At 46.3% G+C, this 19136-nt stretch overlaps 1 protein-coding gene across 1 annotated transcript in view; it reads right to left on the bottom strand.

The window, feature by feature from the left end:
* Positions 1–3221: 3221 nt before the first annotated feature.
* Positions 3222–19136, bottom strand: part of NLRP5 (NLR family pyrin domain containing 5) — a 29928-nt gene continuing 14013 nt past the window's right edge. Inside the window, exons 6-11 of the mRNA XM_082607860.1 lie at positions 18143–18313; positions 15212–15382; positions 12417–12587; positions 9675–9842; positions 6367–6537; positions 3222–3860 (exon numbers count right to left, since the gene is read on the bottom strand). Coding sequence (XP_082463986.1) covers positions 3728–3860; positions 6367–6537; positions 9675–9842; positions 12417–12587; positions 15212–15382; positions 18143–18313 — 985 coding nt within the window. The 3' untranslated portion in view covers positions 3222–3727. The remainder of the gene's footprint in view (positions 3861–6366; positions 6538–9674; positions 9843–12416; positions 12588–15211; positions 15383–18142; positions 18314–19136) is intronic.

Raw genomic sequence — 19136 nt, 5'->3', positions numbered from 1 at the left:
GGCCTGTCAGGAACTGGGGCGGTTGTTCAGAGTAAGGCCCACCCGCTGCTGCTTTTGAAAAGAATCTCACCGTCTGGAGGTGCAGGTGGGAGTTGCACAGGCCGTGCCTCAGCTCACAGTGGAGGGCAGCCTGCCCCACGCAGTAAACGAGCCCGTGCTCCCGGCTGGGCATCCTCCCCCGGCCCCTGCAGCCCCTTCCTGCATCCAGCTTCTTGGAAGACTTGGCCTGGACGTTGCACCTGTGTCCCCCTGCTCAGATCCCATCGGGGGAGCAGGGGACAGTCACGGGGTCACATGTCACTGCAGAGGAGGCTGGAAGTGTCCCTGGCCTGCCACTGCTTCCTAGCGACAAAACTATCCTAGAGGTGGGAGATGGACTCTGGTGGGTGGGCGGATACCTGCCTGCCCCCAGGGCCCCACTGGAGGAGCCAGCCAGGGGGCTGGCGGGAAGACAAGTGTGGGCAGTTGCTTTCTGGTGCTTCTTGTGTTCTAGGCGCTGTACTACTTGCCAGATGGACCTGGTCCTGCAGCATCATTGCAGCAGTCCTGGGACGTGAGGCCTGCTAGCAGGTCAGTCCTCAGGGTGGGGCCCTCTGATGCCAATTCCAGTGTCCTGAGACCCTCAGCTGGAGTCCTGGGGACCACGTCCCCGGGATCTTCAGGGGGTATTTCCAGTCTGGCCAAACGCCGTGGCTGGACTCAATGTTCCTTTTACCTCCGCAGAAAGAGGAGTTTACCAGCAGAAGGGGGAGCTGAAGGAGGAAGCAGGGTTTCTATCTTGAGCCCTGAATCTCCCCCTGGTGCTGCCCTTGAGCAGATCCTGCCCCCACCCACCTCAGGGCCTCAGGTTCTCACCTGGTGAACCAGGGGCTCAGAACCAAGGTCACGGGTGGCCATCTGGTGGGCAGAGACTTGACTCCCCAGGAGGATATATTAGAACATCTCGGGTGCGATCGTAGGTCAGAGCAGCCTGTCCTCAAGTGGCCATCGCCTCTCTTGGAAGTTGGTTGAGGCAGCGGGTTCGGTTTATTTCGAGATCTCAGACTCCAAAGGAGGGAGGGGTGACGCTGTTGTCTGTCCAGAGCGGGCTACACAAAGGCTGAGAACACGCTGCCCAATGCCCGCAGTCCCTTCCCTCTCATCCAGCGCTGCCCTTGGGCGCTTCCGGAGGTGGGGGAGGGAGGGAGGGAGGAGTCGTGCCTGGTGGGTGGAAGGGATGTGCCCCGTCCCTTGGGTAGAAGGGCTTGGGTTGAGTCATTCTCTCCCTACCCCCGGGGCAAGAAAGATTCTGGGCCAATTTCCACGGTGCCGCATAGAGGCTGTGTGACTCTGGGCAAGTGAACTAATCCCTCTCACCCTCGGCTTCCTCCTCTGTTCAGAGAAGATCTTGCCTGTCTCGACTGTCTCAAGGGATCCCTGGGAGTGTCTGTAAGTGTCTGGTCCTTGGTCACTGACGGCTAATTCCTGTCCTGGGAAGGAGCCTAATGCAGGGTTGAGGCGCCAGGGTTCAATCCCTGTTCTGCCAGCACGTGCCGCTTACCCTCTCCAGGCCTTGTATGCACTCACCTCCTGAAGGACATCTTGGTTGCGTCCAAGTTTTGGCAGCTATGAATAACGCAGCTACACCTTTGGGTCTACGCAACAGCTGTCCTCCTATGAGGGAAACAAGAAGTGGCTACACCCTCAGCATTACACGCCCACGTGGGCTTGCCAGGGAAGCAGTTCTGTCCCGCGGGGTGTGGCGGTGCTTCCGAGGGAGGTTTCTCTGTTTAACGTAGAGTGGCAGTTCTCGGGTGGCGGCGACTGTGCCCCAAAGGTAGCGTCTGGCAATGTCTGTAGCCATTTTTAGTTCTCAGGACCGGGGGTGGGTGGGTGCACCTGGCATCTGGTCGGTAAAAGCCAGGGATGCTGCTCGATGTCCTACCGTGCACAGGACAGCCCCCTTGCCCACCACAAAGGATTATCCTGCCCCAAAGTTCGACAGTGCTGAGGATGAAACACCTGCCCTGGGGACGTGTGAGCCGTCCTTTCTGGATGACGCTCTACCGCCACCTAGTGAGCTCCAGGGGAGGTTCAAGGGAATGGCAGGGAGGTGGGTGGGGATCCTGCCCTCCCGGTGCTGCTGATTCACTAAACTCACCAGTTGGGGAACTTCTACTCAGTGACCTCAGGTCAGGAGTTCTATGACTTGTAACTTAGAGGATCGGAACTGACATGGCGTCACACCACACACACACACGCAACATTACCCACCGGCAAAGTGTGAGGAGTGGGTAGAAGGGAGTGCTACATCACAAGACGTGGGGAAAGGGTCCAACTGGAGAGAATGACAGTGGAGGAGCCCAGAGTCATCCCGGAGGCAGCATGTCCCCACCCTGGGTCCCCACCCCGTGGCCAGACGTACTAGGTCAGAGCGATGTTCCTGGACTTGCCAACGGTCGCCTTCCAGGCGAGAAGAGGGAGATGTTCCCTGTCCTCTTGCTCTGCCTTCCAGGGGACGCAAATATAAAAATAAATGTGCATGCAACTATGTATCATATTTTAGATCCCACATATAAGTGATACCACATTGGTATTTGTCTTTCTCTTTCTGATTTACTTCATTTAGTATGATAATCCATGTAGCTGCAAATGACATTCTTTCTTTCTTTCTTATGGCTGAGTAATATTCCATTGTATGTATGTACCACATCTTCTTTATCCATTCCTCTGTTGATGGACATTTAGGTTGCTTCCATGTCCTGGCTATTGTGAATAGTGCTGCTATGAACATTGGGGTGCACATGTCTTTTCCAATTAGTTTTCTCTGGATTACTAATTGACTTTGTGACACCAGACAAATGTCAACATCCATCGGCCTCTGTTTCCTTATCTGTAAAATAGGAGAAATATTACCTACCTCTTGGGGTTGGTTTGAGGGAGAGACTGTGGTAGACCAGTTGTTCTTTACTACACTAAGCAATAAATTCAGCTTTGTGTTTATATCTTAGATGTTGAATGATAGTCACATCCTACTTTGAAATTCAGATATGTGCTTTAAAAAACCAGCAGATCTGTGTTATCAAAATTTGGGGGCACCTTTAAGGACCTAAGTCCTCCCTCCTCTGCTCTGGAATCACACCCACATTGATCAAGAAGGCCACTGGAGGGGCTTCCCTGGCGGTGCAGTATTTAAGAATCCGCCTGTCAACGTAGGGGACATGGGTTCGATCTATGGTCCAGGAAGATCCCACATACCGTGGAGCAACTAAGCCCGTGTGCCACAACTACTAAGCCCACGTGCCGCAACTACTGAAGCCTGCACGCCTAGAGCCCGTGCTCTGCAGCAAGAGAAGCCACCACAATGAGAAGCCCGCGCACCACAACGAAGAGTAGCCTCTGCTCTCCACAAGAGAAACCCCACATGCAGCAATGAAGACCCAACGCAGCCAAAAAAAAAAAAAGAAGGCCACTGGATGCTTTTTCCAAATGCTCAGTGTTTATTTAATTCTCTCTCCATGCCCTCTGGTAGGACAGACATTTCACAGATACTGAGATCCTATGACATGAAGGTCACAAGCCTACCTCAGGCAAATGCAATGACCAAGTTAAAGTGGACACACAAGAATCACTACCTATGAGGGCTTTATGAGAATCAGAAATCATTATCCATCTTTGAGAAGGAACCCCTGGGCACAGCTGGACCCTAGAAGGTTCCTCCATCAGAGTGAGGAGGGTTTTTACGTCTTCAGTTTTTCCACCAGTACCGGTCATCTTCCGCAAAAGAATACCAACTGTCACCAATTACAATGTGCGGCTTGAGTCGCTGTAGCTCCTCCAGAAGCCTTCTTATTCGAGCAGGGTATTGCCATTTCCACAGCCTGGGGAGCAAAAAGGGGACTTACTACTCTGAGAATTTGCTTCTGACACTTCTCCCTTCCTCAGAATTCCTGGACACCCCACCAAGGGTCTGAAACCTCCTCTTGCACTTTAAAAAAAAAAATTTTGGCCACACCACACGGCATGTGGGATATTAGTTCCCTGGCCAGATATCAAACCCCCATCCCCTGCGCTGGAAGTGCGGAGTCTTAACCACTGGACCGCCAGGGAAGTCCATCCTCTTGTACTCTTGAGGAGAAACAGTGTGTTCCCCATAGAATGAAAGCCAGTCCCTCCTTGTAAAGGAACTCTTTACAAGGCAGACACTACACTGAGATTTTACAGACACCTGTCCCTCATAGCTGTCTGAAGTGGCAGACATGGTTATTCATCCATTCACGAACTCCTTCCTGAGAATTGACTCTGTGCCAGGTCCTGTTACAGGGTTTAGAGGCACAGTGATGAACGAGGCAAAATCCCCACCTTCATGAAGCTTATATTCTAGGAGAGAGAAACAGGTATTCAAATAGACACGTGGTATCGTCCCCATTTGACAGATAAGGAAACAGCCTCCTGAAAGGTCCATTAGTAAAATCTAGGTCTGCCTCTTCTCATCTTTACCTGCTAAGTCCCCTAAGTCACAAGCTTATCTCATCAAAGGCTACACTGCCTCGTGAGTCACCGACACAAATATGCCCCTTTTCAACACAGCCTTCTGCCTTCTCAGCTCACTCGCTGAAGTGGCCGCTGAAACCACTCTCTTCGGCTGCATCAGGACCTCCAGATCCACTGAGCCACGCTTTCCAAGCCACCCTCCCCCTCAGATTTCACACCACAACCATCGTGTTCTTTCTGGTGACGTCCATCAGTCAAAACTTGACCCCTGGATAAATCCACCTGCTATACGCTGGACCATACAGGAGAAACCAGTTAGTCAACTGGGAAGTTTGCTACTGATATAAATACATCACAATCAACCACAAGGGGCCTTCTGTGCTGCCACAAGTTTCATGTTTCTCCAGTCAGGTGTTTAGTTCCCTCAATCTCAGCGGTACTTCTTCACCTCCAGGGGTGCCCTGAACTTATATCTTGTCTACAAACATGAGGTGCTAAGCAGCAAATATTTTTTCTATCGCCAAAATTAATTCCACACCCGGTCACTCTCTCTTACTCTTTTGTTTCTTTCTTAGCGTTTACCACCTGCAGTAATCCTGAACATTAAAAACATTTAATGGGGCTTCCCTGGTGGCACAGTGGTTGAGAGTCTGCCTGCCGATGCAGGGGACACGGGTTCGTGCCCCGGTCGGGGAAAATCCCACATTCCGCAGAGTGGCTGGGCCCGTGAGCCATGGCCACTGAGCCTGTGTGTCCGGAGCCTGTGCTCCGCAACGGGAGAGGCCACAACAGTGAGAGGCCCGCGTACCGCAAAAAAAAAAAAAAAAAAAAAAAAAAATTTAATGGTGGGAAAATACACATAACCTTTACCACCTGAACCATTTTTCATCGTACAGGTCAGCGGCACTCAGTCCATCCACACTGTTGTGCAGCCGTCAGCACTGTCCATCCTAACTCTTTTCATCTCCCCCAGCTGGAACTCTGTCCCCGTTGAACATTAACTCCCCGTCTCTTGCTCCCCAGGACCCCACCATTCCACTTTCTGTCTCTGTGGATCTGATGACTCTAGGGACCTCACCTAAGTAGTATCATGTAGTATTTGTCTTTCTGTGACTGGCTTATTTCACCAAGCATAATGTCCTTAAGTTTCTTCCACGTTGTCGCATGTGTCAATTTCCTTCCTTTTAAGGCCGAATAATATTTTATGGTATGAAAAGACCACACATCATTTATCCATTCACCCATCAGTAGATACCTGGGTTGCTTCCACCTCTTGGCTATTGTGAATGATGCTGCTATGGACACAGATGTGCAAATATCTCTTCGAAAACCTGCTTTCAATTTTGTTGGGTGTATACCCACAAGTGGGATGGCTGGATCCTATGGTAATTCTAGTTTTAGCTTTTTTTTGAAGATAAACCCTTTTTTTTTTTTTGCGGTACGCGGGCCTCTCACTGTTGTGGCCTCTCCCATTGCGGAGCACAGGCTCCGGACGCGCAGGCTCAGCGGCCATGGCTCACAAGCCCAGCCGCTCCACGGCATGTGGGATCTTCCAGGACCAGGGCACGAACCCGTGTCCCCTGCATCGGCAGGCGGACTCTCAACCACTGCGCCACCAGGGAAGCCCTGAAGATAAACATTTTATTTGTATGTCATCACTCCACGCTCCCCAAACCCATCCCCAGAGGAAGCCCCATAGTACCAGGCACTGTACCCACCCTGTATCTGCAGCACCCAACACGGTGCCTGGAACACGGTGGGCACTTAGCGGTTGGATAAAGATCTGGTTGATTAGACAAGGTCTCAACTTCTCAGATCAACTGCTTCTCCACCAACTAGTGTGCCTGTAGCAGAAGGAGGTTCGTATTTCAGAAGACATCGCCGGGGACTTACCCAATGGTTTGTAGATTAGATGTGGGTTGTGCAAAGGCCAAACACAGCTTTGTCATCCCTCTGGGACCGAAATTGTTCTGCATCAGGTTTAGGCTGGTCAGGTGCTGATTGCAGGAGAGGGCGGAGGAGAGGGCCTCACAGCCATTGGAGGTCAGTCCACATGTCTCCAACCTTTAGAGAGCACAGCACAGCCAAGGAATGACCCCAAGATCCGGATCCCTCCTTCAACACATGTTTGACTTCCACCACAACTTTAAAATCACAGCAGGGGGCTTCCCTGGCGGCACAGTGGTTGAGAATCTGCCTGCCAATACAGGGGACATGGGTTCGAGCCCTAGTCCAGGAAGATCCCACATGCCACGGAGCAACTAAGCCCATGCACCACAACTACTGAGCCCGCGTGCCTAGAGACTGTGCTCCGCAACAAAAGAAGCCACTGCAATGAGAAGGCTGCACACCACAATGAAGAGTAGCCCCCACTTGCCACAACTAGAGAAAGCCCGCACGCAGCAACAATAGACCCAATGCAGCCAAAAATAAATAAATAAATACCACAACGGAATACTACTCAGCCATGAAAAAGAACAAAATCTTGTCACTTGCAGCAACATGGGTGGACCTGGAGTGTATTACGCATAGTGAAGTAAGTCAGACAGAGAAAGACAAACACTGTATGTTTTCACTTAAATGTGGAATCTAAAAAATAAAATGAATGAATGAAGAAAACAGAAATAGAGTCATAGACACAGAAAAAAACCAGCGGTGGGGGAGGGGCAATAAAGAAGTAGGGGATTAAGAGGTACAAACAACTAGGTATAAAATAAATCAGCAGCAGGACTTCCCTGGTGGTCCCATGGTTAAGAATCTACCTTCCCAGTTTTTTCAGATTCCACATATATGCATTAATATATGATATTTGGTTTTCTATTTATGACTTACTTCAGTCTGTAGGAAAGTCTCTAGGTCCATCCACATCTCTACAAATGACCCAATTTCATTTCTTTTTATGGCTGAGTAATATTCCATTGTATATATGCGCCATGTCTTCTTTATCCATTCATCTGTTGGTGGACACTTAGGTTGCTTCCACGTCCTGGCTATTGTAAATAGTGCTGCAATGAACATTGGGGTGCATGTGTCTTTGAAATACGGTTTTCTCTGGGTATATGCCCAGGAGTGGGGTTGCTGGGTCATATGGTAGCTCTATTTTTAGTTTTTTAAGGAACCTCCATACTGTTCTCCACACTGGCTGTATCAATTTTCATTCCCACCAGCAGTGCAAGAGGGTTCATTTTTCTCCACACCCTCTCCAGCACTTATTGTTTGTAGAAACAATGTACTTTTTAAAACATTATTTATTTATTTATTTATTTTTGGCTGCATTGTGTCTTCGCTGCTGTGCGTGGGCTTCCTCTAGTTGCAGTGAGTGGGGGCTGCTGTTTGTTGCCGTGCACATGCTTCTCATTGTGGTGGCTTCTCTTGTTGCGGAGCATGGGCTCTAGGTGCGCGGGCTTCAGTAGTTGTGGCATGCAGGCTTAGGTGCTCCACGGCATGTGGGATCTTCCCGGACCAGGGATCAAACCCATGTCTCCTGCGTTGGCAGGCAGATTCTTAACCACTGCACCACCAGGGAAGTCCCAAAACAGTGTACTTTAATTTAAAAATACTTTATTGCTACAAAACGCTAATCTTCTGAGCCTTCATCAAGTCATAGTAGTAACATCAAAGTTCACCAATCTGGAATTAACAGATACAAGCTACTGTATATAAAATAGGTAACCAACAAGGACCTACTGTATAGCACAGGGAATATGCTCAATATCCTGTAATAACCTATATATAAGGGAAAAGAATCTGAAAAATAATTATATATATATATATAATGTATAACTGAATCACTTTGCTATATACCTGAAACTAACACAACATTGTAAATGAACTATATTTCAGTTAAAAAAATTAAAAAGTAAAGAAAATCTCATTGCTCACAGATCACCATCACAAATATAATAAAAATGAAAAAGTTTGAAACATTGGGAGAATCACCAAAATGTGACAGAGACACAAAGAGAGAAAATGTTGGAAAAATGGTACTGATAGACTTGCTTGATGCAGGGTTGCCACAAACCTTCCATTTGTGAAAAACACAGTATCTGGGAAGAACAATAAAATGAGGTCTGCCTGTAATCTACTTTCTGTCTTTATGGATTTGCCCATTCTGGATATTTCATAGAAATGGAATCATACAACATGTGACCTTTTGTATTTGGCTTATTTCACTTTAGCCTAATGTCTTCAAGGTTCATCCACATTGTAGCATGTGTCAGTGCTTCAGTCCTTTTTTAAATTTTTTTTATTTTACATTGTATTGTTAATTTATTGATACAATGTTGTGTTAGTTTCAGGTGTACAGCAGTGATTCAATTGTGTATATATATAATATATATATTATATACATATTATATATATAATATATATATTATATACATATTATATATATAATATATATATCCATTCTTTTTCAGATTCTTTTCCCATAAAGGTTATTACAGAATATTGAGTAGCATTCTCCTTGTTGGTTATTTTATATATATATTAGTGTGTATATGTTAATCCCAAACTCGTAATTTATCCCTGCCCACCATGTTTCCCCTTTGGTAATGGTGTTTGTTTTCTATGGGAGTCTGTTTCTTTTTCATAAGTTCATTTGTATCCTTTTTTTTTAGATTCCACATATAAGCCATATCATATGGTATTTGTCTGTCTCTGTCTGACTTCCTTCACTTAGTATGACCATCTCTAGGTCCATCCATGTTGCAGCAAATGGCACTATTTCATTCTTTTTTAATGGCTGAGTAATATTCCATTGTATGTACTGGCACACTGTTTTAAACAAGCCTCTGGGGTGATTCTGATGCTTACTAGGGTTTGAGAACCAGCCATGTCATCATTTGCTCTTTGGTCCACCTTTCTCACTAGACCATAAATGCAGCCACTCCATGGTCTACACATGTCCATACCTCCACCATTTGGCACTGTGCTCAGCACACATGGGTTTTCCAGTAAACATGTATCTATTTAGTTCTCACTACCTCCAGACCCTGTTCTCAAGCGTTGGCTATTTAATTCGTCCATATAAAGGAGCCCAGTTGGAATTTGTGCCTCAGTCTGTTACTCTGCCATGGTTGTATGCTGTCTAATTTGATGGAATTGTGAAAATCAGAACACGGTCTTTGTTCAAGCGACTTAACTTTTGGGTCCCCTTCACTCTGTGCCCAGCCCTCAAAGAGGTGATCCCAGGGACATACCCAAGTCTCCTCAGAGAATTCTTCTGTTTCAATCCCTCACACAGCACTGCAATCCCGTGGTCACCCAGGGCATTGGCGGCTAGATCCAGGCTCTTCAGGTGTTGACTTCTTGTGATGACATAGGACAGATTCTTGCAGCAAGCGGCAGTGAGATGGCACTTTACCAATCTGCAAGAGGAAGGAAGTGGGGGTGGGTGGGGGAGAGAGAGCATGAGAGAGAGAGAGATGAAGAGAGAGAGAGAGAGATGGAGAGAGAGAGAGAGATGGAGAGAGAGAGATGAAGACGGAAAGAGAGATGAAGAGATATAGAGAGATGGAGAGAGAGAGGGAGAGAGAGGTTGAGATGAAGAGGGAGAGACATGGAGATTATTGAGCGAGATTTAGAGAGAGAGACAATATCTGTACCTTTTGAGGAGAGCGCCACAGTGGGATAAGGTTTAGAAACATTAGTAGAGATTCCCCTTGTTCCTTCCTAACTGGTGATCTTTCTGTCCATCCCTGTGAGCAGCTTAGGACAGTTTATCATCTCAAGAGACAGATAATAGCAGAGGGTGGGGAAAGTTTTTGAAGAGACTGGAGGCATTTTCAGACAAAGAAATGAGCGTATCAGAGCATTCTTTTCACCTGAAGATGGGATAAACATTCTCCCTGGTGGAGGGCAGGGAGAGAGATGGAAAAAAACACGAGTAGAAATTGGTAGAGCCTCTGACAAAGGGACAGAGCCCTGAGAGGGACAGAAAAGATGACAGAAGTCACTGAAACACTAGGTAGGGTTTGGGATCCAAAAGGAGAAGGGGTCTTGTGTGTCTGTTCCCAGGAGGAGTGGGAGGGGGTGGAAATGGCCCCTTCAGTAGTGACTATATGAGTCATCTGAGTAGACATGACAGAAACAGCTCCAGAGTCTTGCATCATCAACTTAGTGTGCTAAGCATAGAATGATTCCACTGGGTCCATCTCCATGAGGCATTCACATCAAGAACGAGGAAGGAGGGCTTCCCTGGTGGCGTAGTGGTTAAGAATCCTCCTGCCAATGCAGGGGACACGGGTTTGATCCCTGGTCTGGAAGGATCCCACATGCCGTGGAGCAACTAAGCCCATGTGCCACAACTACTGAGCCTGAGTTCTAGAGCCCATGAGCCACAACTACTGAAGCCTGCATGCCACAACTACTGAAGCCCGTGCACCACAACTACTGAAGCCCACGTACCTAGAGCCCGTGCTCCGCAACAAGAGAAGCCACCGCAATGAGAAGCCTGCACAAAGCAAAGAAGAGTAGCCCCCACTTGCAACAACTAGAGGAAGCCCGCACGCAGCAATGAAGACCCAACGCGGCCAAAAATAAATTTTAAAAAAGAAAAAGAAACAAGAACGAGGAAGGACTCACTTGTGAAGACCAGGTGGGAATGATCAAGTCTTAGAGGCCAGTATGGACCAATGGTGATGGCGAGGACCAGAAAATCTCCCAGCAGTTAAGTACAACCCCAAAGAAATGGCATCTCCAATGGACTAAGCTGAATTTTCTATACCATGCAGCATTAGGGCTCAAAATGCCAATTCCATGAAAATAAATAGAAGAATTAATACTTGGGGGCTACTCAGAGGTTTGTGGACTATGATCTCGATCCAATTCCTTTCGTTTGTTTATTTTTGGGGAGGGAGAGCTCTCAAAGTGGTCCCACTTTTTGGTCCACTAACTCTACCTTTGTAATTGATCATAAGAAAAGGCTATCAAGCACATGAAGTTTGATATGGTACACATGACTAAAACACTGGACATAAGCCCAGTGTCCAGCTTTTGGGGATTTTATTTATTAAAATTTTATTTTTTGGTCACACCACTTGGCATGTGGGATCCTAGATCCCTGACCAGGGATTGAACCCATACCCCCTGCAGTGGAAGCACAGAGTCCTAACCACTGGACCGCCAGGGAAGTCCCAGCTTTTGGGGGTTTTAAAAGTTATTATGCACCATTAAATGGAATACCATATCATGCTTCATTTACTATTATGATTTTCTTATCCTCAAGGACAGAATGTGAGACCCAAGCAAGGTTTAGGTTCCTTGGGAGTTTTAGTTCCCCCTGGTGTATGATTGGTGGGGGAACTGCAGAAGTATTGAGAGCCACATGCCTGCCACTTGGTAAGAATACCTGACGTGGAAACTGCTAGGATCCTTTCTTTGTGACATATTCAATGTTGCTTATGCATCCAGGAGACATTAACTGAAATACTGAGTGATTATTGCTTGGTTTCAAGCTTAGAGATTTATTTCTGCTCATTGAGGTCCTTTAATTTTTTCTAGTTGGTTTAGTGATGGAATATTCCTAGTATATAAAAATGTTCCAATAGGGGTGAAGAAATTTGAGCCCCAGAGAGAAAAGGGATTGAGAGATAGACAGCCACCCCCTCCCCCTCCACCCCACATACAGAATGAATAGCTGAAGATTAACCTGGTGCAAGATGTTCTGAAAAGTAAAGAGGTTTTAGAGATCAAGCGTGTCCTAGAACCCCATAGATCCTTCCACAGGGCTCCCGTTCAGAATACTTTCTCTTTCCTTCCCATACTCACTGCAGTGTCAACACATCAACTTACCCAGAGTGTCCACTGGAAAGAATGAGCCTCAGTTGACCCTAGAACTAATTTGTGGTACTTGTGGTACTAATTTGTGGTATGCTCTTGACATTCTAGAACCTCAGGCCCCCAGATGGTAGAGTTGATCCCCAACAACCAGGGAAACTTACTCAAGGTCCTGGAGGGGACAAGACGACTCCATCATGACCTCACACAGAAGGTTCATCCCGTCATCTTCCAAGGGGTTCATGCTAAGGCTCAGATGCGTCAGATGTCTGTTGCCCATGAGTGCAAATGCAAGAAAGCCACATCCAGCCACATCCAGGTTGCATGCGTTTAGTCTGCAGGGCACACACAGGGAAAGGGGATGGTCATACATGTTCCTCAGTGTGACCTCACGTGAGCAACTTCCCTCGGCCTCAGTTTTCTCCTCCTGTGGGTGTCAGGGATGGGATGACCATGGAACACCTGGCACAGTGCCCGTGCTGGATGCTAGTCAAGATCCATCTTTTAAAAATTTTCCTCCATACTCAATGCATTCGCTTCCTATGGCTGCTGTAACAAATGGCCACAAACTTAGTGTTTTAAAAACACACCTATGTTATCTTATGGTTTTGGAGGTCAGAGTCTCACTGGGCTGGAAATCAAGGTGTCAGCAGGGCTGTGTTCCTTCTGGGGGGAATCTGTTCCCTTGCCTTTTCCAGCTTTTAGAAGCTGCCCACATGCCTTAGATCTTGGTCTCCAGCCAGCAACTGTATCACTCTGTTATCACCCCTCCACCTGTGATTCTCCTACCTCCTTCTTTCCCTCTGAAGGACATGTGTGATTACATGGGGGCCACCCAGATAATCTAGGAGAATCTCCCCATCTCAAGATTCTTTTTAAAATTTTTTTCATTTGCTATTTTATTTTTTACTTTGGCTGCAGTGCATGTCTTGAGGGATCTTAGTTCCCTGACCAGGGATAGAACCTGTGCCCCCTGCAGTGGAAGCACGGAGGCCTAACCACTGGACCGCCGGGGAAGTCCCTCAGGATTCTTAACTTAATCACAGTGCAAAGTCCTTTTTACCATGTAAGGTAACATATTCATAGGTTCCGGGGATTAGGACATGGACATCTTGGCGAGGGGGTGGTGGTCACTAGTCTATCTACACTACTATCTCCCCATACTTACTCACTGGGGAACGTTAGAACACGTCATAAGGTAGACATATGAATCAAAGTTATATTCTTCAACAGAATTTCTGGCTACAGGTATACCATTAATGCACGAATATTTTCCCCTCATGTGACGTTGTTGGTGGACTTATCGGTCAAAGCGGTGAAATGGCAGAGCTGGTTGTCAGCACTGAGCAGGACTAACAGTCTCACATTCTTACTGTCAAACCAAAGATTTCGGATAGAAGAGTCTGGCAACACGAGGGGGCAGTATTTAAAACAGTGACAGGGACACCTACATCTACTGTAAAATAGCTAGAGTACACAGCACCCCCAGATGTGTGTGTGTGTCACACACACTTTGTGGCTATTGATCCTGCATCACCAGTACCCTCATCTAAAAATCTCATCTCTCTTTTTTTTTTTTTGGCCACACGTCACGTGGGATCTTAGTTCCTTGACTGGGGATCAAACCAGTGCACCCTGCATTGGAAGTACAGAGTCTTAACCACTGGACCGCCAGGGAAGTACTGAAAAATCTCAGCTCTTATCCAACACTCCTCCGCCAGAATCTAACCTATGTAAACATAGGGACCACATCTGCCTCTCATCTCTGTCCCTAGCAACCAAGAGTGTTTGCCCAACGTAGGTGCTTCATAAATGGTCAAGCCTCATTATTCATGGACTCTGCATTCCTGAACCCGCCTCCTTGCTAACATTGGTGTCCCAAAAGACCGATATTTGCAAATCAGTAATGCGCAGAGCAGAGAAAACTTTGAGTTGTCGGTTGCACGTGCTCCTAGCTGAGGTTGGAAGTTCTCAGCTGTCACACCACCCTTTTCATGGTCCAGTGAACGCCACGAGCTTTTGCATTTTTGTGTCTTTGTTGGTGGTGGTGTTGGTGACTTCATTGTTTAAAATGGCCCCCAAGGATAGTGCTAAGGTGCTGTCTAGTGTCCTACGGGTAAGAAGGCTGGGATGTGCTTTATGGAGAAAACATATGTATTACATAAACTTCCTTCAGGGATGAGATCTAGTGCTGTTGGCTGTGAGTTCGATGTTAATGAATCAATAATATGCATTAAATAAAGTGTCTTTAAAAAGAAACCCACAAAACAAGGTTAAGTATTGATTGGTTGAAGAAACTGTGACGCAAGTGAACTTATCTATGAAACAGAGACAGACACACAGACATAGAGAACAGACTTGTGCTTCCCAAGGGGGAGGGAGGCTGGGGGGAGGGATGGATTGGGAGTTTGGGATTAGCAGATGTCAGCCATTATATATAGGATGGATAAACAACAAGGTCCTACTGTATAGCACTGGGAACTATATTCAATATCCTGTGATAAACCATAATGAAAAAGAATATATATATGTATAACTGAATCACTTTGCTATACAGCAGAAATTAACACAATATAAATCAACTATACTTGAATAAAATAAATTAAAAAAAATGTGACCGGAGGCTCCCAGGAGCCTAACCCTGTACTTCCCCTGGAGCAATGGTTCAGTATTCGCTAATTAAGCATTTGCTAATTCAGTATTCACGGCAACTTTACAGAACACAACTGCCACGAGTAATGAGAATCGGCTGTATTTGGACAAATGAGGACTTCCCACTGTAAGAAAACACAGGCGGAGGTGGAATTTTCCACGGAAGGATGAAATATAGGAGCTATCAGGAGGGGCAGGATGTAGCACTTATCAGGTCCCTTCGTCCTGACAATTTCCACGTTCCCCACTGCTTTCTGTTCTTTGTAATAAAGCTACGAATCCTCGCAGGGCAGCGAGTTGGACTCACATCAGCCTCTGTAGACCACAGTTGGGAAGTTTCATGGCTCGACACAGCAGATTCATGCCTTCACTCCCCAGGCTGTTTCCTGACAGGTACAGGTGTGTCAAGCTCTGGTTCTTGGTGAGAGCCGAGGCCAGATCCTGGCAGTCAGTGGCTGTGAGGCCGCAGTTCCCCAGTCTGCAAGGAGAGAGTCCCAGAAAGGCAATGATATTTCTTCTTAGATTTCCATCTCTCCCTCCCTTGCAAGGAAGGGAGAGAAAGGTCACCCTCATAGCTGACACGCCCTGGCAGATATCTGGTGATGTCACATCACGTCTGTGTTTAACTTGCAAACTCAACTCCAGTGATTTAGTCCCCAAATTCTGCTCTGAAAGAATGAAATAATGCCATTTACAGCAACAAGGATGGACCTAGAGATGGTCATACTGAGTGAAGTAAGACAGAGAGAGACAAATATCATGTGATATTGCTTATATGTGGAATCTTAAAAGAAAAGATACAAATGAATTTACAGAACAGAAATATGACTCACAGACATAGAAACAAACTTATGGTTACCAAAGGGGAAAGGTGGCGGGGAGGGATAAATTAGGAGTTTGGGATTAACAGATACGGACTACTATATATAAAATAGATAACAAATAAGCACCTACTGTATAGCACAGGGAACTCTACTCAATGTCTTGTAATAATCTACAAGGGAAAAGAATCTGAAAAAGAATATATATATGTATATACCTACATATATATACCTACACACACACACACACACATATATATATACATATACATTTTTTATCTGAATCACTTTGCTTTACACCCAAAACTAACACAACATTGTAAATCAACTATACTTCAAATCAAAACAAAACAGAACAAAACAAAAATACTACTCTAAATATTGTGGGTGATTAAATCTTCCATCAACCACCATGGGCAGCACCTGGGCAATGCAAATCTGCTCTCTATCTGGCTGTTTTACTGTGGTGTGAGGTTTTGCAGAGATGGGTGACTTCCCTATTTAGAAGGGCTTAACATTTAATACATCATGACCCATAGATATAAACTAGATAGTCCACCACTTTAGCAAAGCTTAAGAAGCAACAGTACTTGAAAATGAGAGTTTAATAGTACTTCTCTCATGGGATTGTGACAAAATTACATGAATTGACACATCTGACGTGCTTAGAGCAGTGCAATGCACATAGCAAGCACTTCTGCTGTATTATTGGTGGTGGTTCCTTTCGATGAAGGAAGAAATGCTTGCTGGGTTGGACTTGAAAGGGATCAGAACAGGCCACCTCAAAAATATGCTACTTTAGGGGCCTCCCTGGTGGCGCAGTGGTTGAGAGTCCGCCTGCCGATGCAGGGGATACGGGTTCGTGCCCCGGTCTGGGAGGATCCCATATGCCGCGGAGCGGCTGGGCCCGTGAGCCGTGGCCGCTGGGCCTGCGCATCCGGAGCCTGTGCTCCGCAACGGGAGAGGCCACAACAGTGAGAGGCCCGCATACAGCAAAAAAAAAAAAAAAAAAAAAAAAAAAATATGCTACTTTGACTTAAACAGTATTTTGAGCTGGAGACAATTAAGAAAAATCAGACACAGGAGGAGCTCTCTGCCCTCCATCTATCTGCCTGAAAGCAGGGCACACATTTCCCCCACTTCCTGTACCAGGGAAAGAACAACCTTTATCACAGAGATAGAGGTGGCACTGAGGCGACTCTTCCTATAACCCTTATTTTCTATTAGTTTCCCCCATTTACTTCCTAGTCACCTTCCCATAATTTATCAGCCCATAGAAGCCCCAACCCCCTTTCCTTTGTCTAGTCACTTCTCCACAATTCATTACCTTTTGTTAAAATGGTATATAAGCTCCTGAGTCTAACTGCTTCTTCAGGTTTTTCACTTCCTTTCTGTGAAGCCCCCATGCCCATTAAAAAAAAATTAACATCAATAAAATTTGTATGCCTTTTCTCCCGCAAATCTGTCCGTTGTCTGTTTAATTTGCAGGCACCAGATACTGATCATAAGAGTGTAGAATAAAGTTTTTCTCCCCCACCCCCCCACAGGTTGATGGCTAGGAGGTATGTTGGCTTCCACTGTGATTTTTTTTCCCCCTTCTGGGCTTGAAAGGGTCATTTGTGCCACTTGGTTTTCAACTTTTGCTCTGATTCAGAACCAAACTCCCACTGAAGGAGGAAGCTCCTGCCATGGCATGCTTTGGGAGTGGTGGGGAGAAACAACCTTGTCCAAATTGTGGGATGTCAAGGAGGAAATTCCCAGGTAACAGATCAGTTCCCTAGGTATCAAACGGGGGCTCAGATTTTAGTTGTGCCTTTTATTCCCTGTATGACCTGAGACGAGACTTCCCTTCTTTTGGATTCTGTTTTCCTTATCAGCAAGTGGGAGGAAAAAATTCCCAGCTGGTAGGTTGCTTGTGAAAATGATGTTAATGGGAGAGAACACTTAGCACAGAGCCTGGTGCTTAAGGATGCCATAGACGGCAGCTTAGCCACAATCTTACGTCTCTTTGGGATTTTGGCATTGGAGAAAGTTTCAAGTATATAGTACAGTATTGTTAACTATAACCTGAATGCTGTATGTTAGATCCCCAGAACTTATTCCTCTTATAACTGGAAGTTTATACCCTTTGACACATATCTCCCCATTTCCCCAACTCCCAGCCTCTGGAAACCTCCATTCTACTCTGTTTCTTCAAATTCAGCTTCTACTCTGGTCTTTTATATCAGTTTGGAGTCAGTAGCAAAGACATAGATGTTAGTTTTTGGGTCTTTCTCAAACCTTCACATTGGGCTCTCCCATGAGGTCCCATCTCCCATTCTAACCCTCGGCTTATGCATCAGTCAATTCCCCTCCCTTTTCCCCCATGACTTGGATGATCTCAAGAGAAGATAACTCTGGTGAACAGTTCAACTCACATAAGCTTCTGCAGGGTGCACTGTGTGACCTTCAAGGCATCACAGAGAGACTTTATGCTCTGGTCCGTCACCTTATTTCCTGCCAGGCTCAGGGATTTCAGGCTGATGGATGTAACAAGCATTTGGGAGATCACCTGACAACAGGTGTGGGTTAATTCACAGTGATCCAACCTGCAGAGACAGGCAAGGGAAGACACATCCTCATCTCCTCCCAGAAGCAAGCCATTTCCCCTCCTTCCCCACACGGCAGCCACTCAGTCCATTTGGCTGGTTCCTGGATGCTGTTTGCTCTGGCCTGAGGGTCTGAGCATTTGCTGTTTCTGTTTGCAACACCCCTCCTCATCCCAGCCCCAGGTCTTTTTGTGGTTCAATTTTCCATTCACTCTCCAGAGTGTCATTTCTTCTGAGTAAGTGGGTCTCACTACCTTCCTTAACTATGCCTGCCCTGCCCTACCCAACCCCATCCTCTTGCTTCAGTATTATTTTATTCATAGCAATTATCAAAAGCTGACATCTCATATATTTATCTGACATATAACACTGTATAAGTATCAGGTGTAACTTGATATATTTATACATTGCAACATGTATACATTGATTTGATACATTTATATATTGCAATATGATTGCCAGTGTATCAGTAGCTACAACCTGTATCACATCACATGTTATCATTTCTTTTTTTTTTTGTTTTTGGTGGGAATAATTAAGATCTAGTCTCCTGGCAATTTTTTTTTTTTTTTTCGGTATGTGGGCCTCTCACTGCTGTGGCCTCTCCCGTTGCGGAGCACAGGCTCCGGACACGCAGGCTCAACGGCCATGGCTCATGGGCCAAGCCGCTCCGCGGCATGTGGGATCTTCCCGGACCGGGGCACAAACCCGTGTCCCCTGCATCGGCAGGCGGACTCTCAACCACTGCGCCACCAGGGAAGCCCTCCTGGCAATTTTGATGTTTATAATACAATACTGGGGCGTCTATAATCATTATACTGTG

This window comes from Mesoplodon mirus (genome assembly GCF_964341445.2).
Source record: "Mesoplodon mirus genome assembly, chromosome: 19".
NCBI lineage: Eukaryota > Metazoa > Chordata > Mammalia > Artiodactyla > Ziphiidae > Mesoplodon > Mesoplodon mirus.
This window is presented reverse-complemented; position numbering and strand designations above follow the sequence as displayed.